Genomic DNA, 7,683 nt, shown 5'->3' on the forward strand with positions numbered 1-7,683 from the left:
TCCTCTGATAACTCACGGATGATGATTCGACGATTTCCTCTCCCAGCTGCACACATATCTCTGTTTTTCTCAGTTCTGTTGGCTGCGGGTCTCCCAGAAAATCGTCAATATCGACATTCTTTCGGCCATTTTGGAAACGTCTGAACCTCTCGTACACTTGTGTTCGACTCATATACTCCTCTTCATACACGTTCTGCAACACTGCGTAGGCCTCTGAGCAGGTATCGCCACAACTTTCTCTGTCATGGTCAATGCGACGATCACACGCTACACACCTTCCTTCTAAGCAATGCTGTAAACAGCGGAAGTGAGCTAGAACGTTAAAACTTTGTGCGCATGTACAGAAGAATCCATACGTAGTTACAATGTCAAGAAACAAAAATTTAAAAGAGAGATTCATGAAACTCAGGACTAACATTAAAGTAAAAGGCACATAAAATATTTATTCAATCTAATAGAAATAAATAAAAACAAATATTGTCTGAAACTTTCTGTAGTAAATAAAGAGAGAAACAATGAAACCCAAGAGTGAAGGGTGACATTTCATTTGGGAAGAAGTTATGAAAGTTATAAACATACTGTGAAAGCCCTGATATGGTCCTTGTTTAAGCCCTGATATGGTCCTTGTTTAAGCCCTGATATAGTCTTTGTTTAATCTCCCTTCATCAAGTAGAGCGATCACAAAAGACGTCAGATTTTCAGTTGTGATAATCCTGTCTTTTTGCAGATACTCTTTACTCTCTCCCTTTTACTCTTTTACTTGTTTCAGTCATTTGACTGCGGCCATGCTGGAGCACCGCCTTTTAGTCGAGCAAATCGACCCCACGACTTATTCTTCGGAAGCCTAGTACTTATTCTATCGATCTCTTTTGCCGAACCGCTAAGATACGGGGACGTAAACACACCAGATTCGGTTGTCAAGCAATGTTGGAGGGACAAACTCAGACACACAAACAAATACACACACATACATATATATACATATATACGACAGGCTTTTTTCAGTTTCCGTCTACCAAAGGCACAATGATAGATGTTTTACTCTAGAGAAGATATTTGGCTACTCCAGGGGGGAAGGAGAGAGAGAGAGAGAGAGAGAGAGAGAGAGAGCGAGAAAATATATAATACGTATAAAATATGTATTTATGTATGTATGTGTGTGTGTGTATATATATATATATATATATATATATATATATGAGATGAACAGGAATGGAGGATGTCAAATCTTTGAGGATTACATCATACAGGACCAATAATCGTTTCTATCGTGTAAGCATTTTTAGATATAGAAAAAGGTACAAAATACAAATCAATCCATGTAAGATCGATTGTAAAACTCAATGTATCCAAAATTTATGCGAATGCAATGTGTTATCAAGGTAACCCATGATACTTGAATTCAAAGTGAACTGATAGGATGGCTATTATACCTCAACATAGACAAAAGAGCTTTAAGAAGAAATATTATATGTTTAGAAAAGCCAAAACTCATGATGATGTCAATGGTCAGTAAAATAATAAAAAATATAAACATAAAAAAGGCTACCACAGTACATTTAGTTATCTGGCTAGTTAAGAATGCTAGAAATAATTTTTTTTTAAATTTAGAAAAATTATGTTTATTAATTACAAGAAAAGCAATTACAATGAAAGTGTTGCTCACTATTGAAATATTTAAATGCTTTTCTATACCTATGTGAACATTTCAATGTAAGATTGGTGCAAGTATTTAATAATTCTAATTCTGAATTATATAACACATTTCCTCAAGGCAAAGTTCACGTTCAAAATAACACAACAGAAACAATCATTGTTTTTGTATGATATAATTCTGAAATAAAGATATGACATTCTCCATTCTAGTTCATCTTGTTAGATACACTGGGTTTTTAGAAATTCTAGCAAACTTTAGATTTATTTATTACACTGGGAGAATAACTGTGGATGCTATTTCTATTTTAATCAAGTTTTAACCACTGAATGTTTACAAGTGCCTTGATTTATTAAACCATATTACCTGTTATTTACACACACACAAATATATATATATATATATATATATATATATATATATACATATCTTCAGGTGTCAATAAGTCTACAACTGTTCAGAAATTATAATTGCTTGCATGCAAAAATGCTGTCTATATGAAAATAACTCTTAGAGTTTGCCCATTCATTCAAATTTCTTATTTTCTTGATACGAGTGTAGTGTTTGAAATATCAAGAATTATTAATAGCAAATGTCACAGGTTTGATAAAGGCAATATTGAAAATGAGTTCATCAGGTTATTAACCATTTTTTTCTGATGTGTTTTTCCAGATCTTGAAGTGTTGACCTTTCCTTAGGCTGAATCTGAAACAAGAAATAGTAATTATTATTATTATTGTTCAGTAGTTTTATTTTTATAACATGCTTTCACTTCACTACCGAGCGCAGCTCTGTGCGCCTTGGGTATGTGCTGTGGTTTGCTGTGGTGCTCTTATGTTTACTGTATTGAAAATGTTTTGCATAGAATGTGTGCAGTGCCCAGTAGTGCAATTTTCTGTATGTTATATATATTTGTAAGTCCTGGTGTTTTTGTTATGTATTTGTCTGAATATTTTTTTTATTATACCTAAGGTACCTACTATGATAGGAATTGCTTCTGTTTTTAGATTCCATATTCGAGCTACCTCTATTTCCAGGTCTTTGTATTTTGAAAGTTTCTCCATTTCTTTTAGGGAAACGTTGTCATCTGCTGGTATTGATACATCAATTAGAAAGCATTTTTTTCCTTCATGATCTTTTACAACTATATCTGGTCTATTGGCCTTAATTTCTCTATCTGTGTGTATTGGCATATCCCAGAGTATGGTTGCTTTCTCGTTTTCTGTGACCTTTTCTGGCGTGTGTTTATACCATCTTTTTTCTGTTGTTATTCCATAGTGTTGGCATAGCTTATTATTATTATTATTATTATTATTATTATTATTTTTATTATTATTATTTCAACTGTCTGCATGTTCTGAGTTCAAATTCCACTGAGGTCAACTTTGCCCTTCAACCACTGGGGTTGATGTGGTCGACTAGTTCCCTCCCCCAAAATTTCAGGCCTTGTGCCTTTAGTAGAAAAGATTATTATTATTGTATTTTATAAAAGAGTGACGTAACTCTTCAAGAAGGTAAATAGACAATAAGAAGAGCATGATGCGACTATAATAGATTGAGAATTGAATGGTTTGAGTGATATTTCGATAGCTTGTTTGTCTTTCTCAAGTTCAAATTGTAAAATGAAAACAACTGCAGAAACACAGAAATTAGAAATATAAATGAGGAAATCCTGTGTTCTTATTTTGATAGCATGACATTACATCAGTTTTCAATTTTATAACTGGTAAAAGGAAAAAGAAAAAAAGAAAGAAGAGAAAATAAAAATTAAAAAATATTTAGTTGAACAGTTTTGTGTCAATGTGATGAAATTCACTTGTCATTTTATTCGTTCCTTCAGGGCGTGATGTCATTAATTCACAAATATATTTGTCCTCGTGCATTTTGAGGACTAAAAGTGTAGTAGTTTCAGAAAATTTTATGAGAATGTGCACTTTCAGGTGTTCCTCAAAATTGCAGCCACTCGTACATCGAAAGCCCTAAATAAGAGTATATAAATATTGAGCTGTAAAATCCCTTTTAGGGAACTCATGTCTCCAGTATACATGACAGATGTTCTACCATTGCACCAAAGCAGCCATTTGAATTTCTTTATCCATTTTAGAAACTTTATTCATATCAGTGAGAATTGGATGTTGTTGAAGTCATAAGAATTTATAAACTTTTGAGAGAACATGAAATGAAAACTGATTTTTTTTTGGAAATGCATCTCAAATTACATATAAAATCATAAATAACAACATGTAAAAAGATAAAATAGTATTGTTAACTTACTATCCAACCATAATGAAGGATGCACTTTATCGAACTAGGAGTATAGTTACATTTCCAGCCTCTCTTTGTCATCTAAAACGCAAAGCAAAAACCAAATTAGAGTTATAACCTAATAACACCTAAAAGGTGAACAGAGTTCATTATTTACATTTGACAGATATTTGTCCTCATCTTGTTTGTTGTTAACACAACGTTTCAGCTGATATAGCCTCCAGCCTTCTTCAGGTGTCTTGGGGAAATTTCAAATCTGGGTTCTCATTCCTAAGGTATTTTTCGATGTTGTTGTTATTATCATCATCATCATCATCATCATCATCATCATCATCATCATCATCATCATCATCATCATTGTTATTATTCAGATTACTGCTTGGAATCGAACTCAGAATCTTGGGGTTAGTAGCCTGCGCTCTTAACCACTACGCCATATGCCCGTGGGGTCAATTCATTCAACAAAACTTCTTCAGGGTGGTGCCCCAGCATGGTCACAGTATAATGACTGACACAAGTAAAAGATACACGATAAAAAAGTATCAGCCATATATATATTTACCTCTCCCCACACTTCCTCCCGTGGCAAGTGTATAAGGTCATCATGGACTACAACTTTGGAGTAGAGCTCCTTCAGCAAGCAGCAAATACCCCAGACATCAGCATTATTGAAATATTCATAATTAAATTGAAACTGTGAAAATAATAAATTAAAATAATCATAATTAAATCGAAACTGTAAAAATAATAAATTGAAATAATCATAATTAAATTGAAACTGTAAAAATAATAAACTTTTCCTCATTAGTAATAATATATAATATAAAGGCAGCGAGCTGACAGAAACATTAGCATGCTAGACGATTTCGTCTGTCTTTACGTTCTGAGTTCAAATTCCACCGGGGTCGACTTTACCTGTCATCCTTTCGAGGTCGATAAATTAAATACCAGTTGCGTACTGGGGTCGATCTAATCGACTGCCCCATTCCCCCACAATTTCGGGCCTTGTGCCTGGAGTAGAAAAGAATATATAATTTTGTCTATTAAACATTGTAACGCTGTGTACGATGTAAGGGAGGTAACTCCCTATTAGTTGCCAAATAAAGTCGACCGTTGGTTGATTAACGTTCTTTGTAAAATATGTCTTCACATTGTTAATTATGGTTTAATCTATTCCGATCGATCTCTACGCAATTATGCACTTGGCTTTCCTTCAATGTCTGTGTGTGTTTGTTAGTGTGTTGACAATTAGTACAGTAATAAACCAAGCAGTTAGTGTTGGTTTGTTTACGTCCCCACAATTTAGTGGCAAAGCAAGAAAAAAAAAAGAAAGAAATCAAAACACATATACAAATGAATAAGTACTAGGCTTTAAAAAAATAAGTCCTTGGGTGGATTTGTTCAATTAAACCCTTCCAGAGAGTACTCCAGCATGACCGTAGTCCGATGACTGAAACAAGCAGGTGATAGAAGATAAAAAATATGTACCTTTAATTTTTTTACCTGTTTCAATAATGATTGGACAGCAGGTAACAGAATTGGAAATGAAATTCCAGATGTAGAACCAGAACCTGGAATCAAAGGGTCTTAAAGTTGGCCTGGCAAAGACCAAAGCTATGGCATTACTCATCATTATCATCGTTTAACGTCTGCTTTCCATGCTGGCATGGGTTGGACGATTTGACTGAGGACTGGTGAACCAGGTGGCTACACCAGGCTCCAATCTGATTTGGCAGAGTTTCTACAGCTGGATGCCCTTCCTAACGCCAACCACTTCAAGAGTGTAGTGGGTACTTTTACGTGCCACCGGCACAAAGGCCAGTCAGGTGGTACTGGCAACGGTCATGCTCAAAATGGTGTATTTTACGTGCTAGTTACTTAGAGATCTTGCCAGTGCTGGTGCCATGTAAAAAGCACCCAGTGCACTCAGTAAAGGACATCCAGCCATAGAAACCAAGCCAAAACTGACATTGTAACTAGGTGCTGACCTCTGAGGTTGTCAATTACTATCAAACCAGCCCACCCATGCCAGCATGGCGAAGGGAACATTAAATGATGATGATGATGATGTGTGTGTACATACACACACACACATATGTGTGTGTTTATATATTCTGAGGAAGGTTGAGCAACTGCCATCTGTAGCCAGCAGGTATCCGCTACTGAAGATGGGAAAAGACCTAGAAACCATATCCTACTAGTCCTGATAAAGCTGGAGGGGAGTAGCTCGCTCCCTTTCTCACAATATACCAGACACAGGTTGTGTGTCATTAACCAGTTGTGCCTATTAATATTTTTTTAATATATTTATATATGTATTTAAGGGTCTTTGTGTTTGTCTCTCACTACTGCTTGACAACCAGTGTTGGTTTGTTTACATCACCATAACTTATCGGTTTGGCAAATAGGGACTGATAGAATAAGTACAAGACTTAAAATAACTACTGGCGTAGATTTGTTCAAGGTGGTGCCCCAGCATGGTCGCTGTCCAATAACTGAAACAAGTAAACGATAAAAGATTTTAAATATTCTCAACAAAACAAAGAATACTTACTTCTGGGGGCAAAATTGTTGGGAATACAAGATTCTTTGTTGTTTCCACGTTCAGGTGTGAAGTGAGAGAAGCTCCCAAGTGAAAGTTCGTTAACTGTGGAATTCTTTTTTCATTCAATAATAAATTATTAGCTGAAAAACCACAAAGTTAAGCAGATCAGTTTCAGAATGACTGTAATGATAAAAATCCCAAATACTATCTCCGCAACTAAATATATATGTAAAGGTAACACACTCAGTCGCATTAACAAAAGGATGTAGGTTCAATTCCCACATGGATAGGAAAGCCTTCTTTTTCTGTCAAGGACTTATATGTCCCTTTATTAGACTATTTTCCTTAGTCGTTGCACAGTGATTGCTGTAAGCTATAAGCTAATATAAAAATATTGGGTTGTCCAGAAAGTTTGTGCCGATTTTCCAAAAGGTTCTTCTCACTCAACACAGGCACCCCAGGCTAAAGAAGGTCTTCCCCCATTTAAGGTGCTGTTATCTGTTCGGTAGGATATGTATGAAAGGTTTAGTCCACTTAGAACTTTTAAACTTAAACCAAACGATAACAAAAGAGATCTACTGCGAGCAGCTTGTGCGGCTTGAGTCAGCGCTAGAAGAAAAACAACTGTCTTTGGTTTTAAGACAAAAGGTATTCTTCCATTAGGATAATGCTCGGCCACATACAGCGAGGATGACATTCCAAAGGCCGGAGCTGTTTGAATGGGAAACAATGCCTCACTCACCATATTCACTGGACATTGCCGCATCTGATTATCATTTGGATGGAAAAAACACGAATTCTGTAGACGAGGTCAGAACAGTACTAGAGGAGTATTGTTCCTCATGGTCAAGTGAATTTTGGGTGAGGGGCCTTGCAAATCTACCAGATAGATGTAAGAGCATTGTAGAAAATGAAGGAGAGTATATTTTAGATTAAAAAAGAACTTTGTTTATCTTAATTTTGAAGTATAAAAAACCACATTATTTATGGGATGACCCAGTATATGAGCAAAATAATTAAAATATGTTTGTGACATATTTCAATTGCTAAAAGGCAAATTCACTGCAGTTACAATGGTAAAAAGGTGTTTTTACACCTTTCTATCATAGAGAATTTTTTCTCCATAGTAACTGCAGTAAATTTGTCTTTTAGTACTTGAAATATGTCACTAACATATTTTAACTAACCTAAAGATTTTTGCTTCTGCCTAAACTCTGCT

General features: G+C 35.2%; 1 protein-coding gene across 2 annotated transcripts in view; it reads right to left on the minus strand.

The window, feature by feature from the left end:
* Positions 1–417: 417 nt before the first annotated feature.
* The window catches only part of LOC106869522 (uncharacterized), a 25,652-nt gene continuing 18,386 nt past the window's right edge, over positions 418–7,683 (minus strand). For both annotated transcript variants that reach the window (XM_014915291.2, XM_014915292.2), the window contains exons 10-13: positions 6,474–6,604; positions 4,482–4,613; positions 3,929–4,000; positions 418–2,359 (exon numbers count right to left, since the gene is read on the minus strand). In XM_014915291.2, the coding sequence (XP_014770777.1) occupies positions 2,288–2,359; positions 3,929–4,000; positions 4,482–4,613; positions 6,474–6,604 (407 nt within the window). In that variant the 3' untranslated portion in view covers positions 418–2,287. The remainder of the gene's footprint in view (positions 2,360–3,928; positions 4,001–4,481; positions 4,614–6,473; positions 6,605–7,683) is intronic.

This window comes from Octopus bimaculoides, chromosome 8 (genome assembly GCF_001194135.2).
Source record: "Octopus bimaculoides isolate UCB-OBI-ISO-001 chromosome 8, ASM119413v2, whole genome shotgun sequence".
NCBI lineage: Eukaryota > Metazoa > Mollusca > Cephalopoda > Octopoda > Octopodidae > Octopus > Octopus bimaculoides.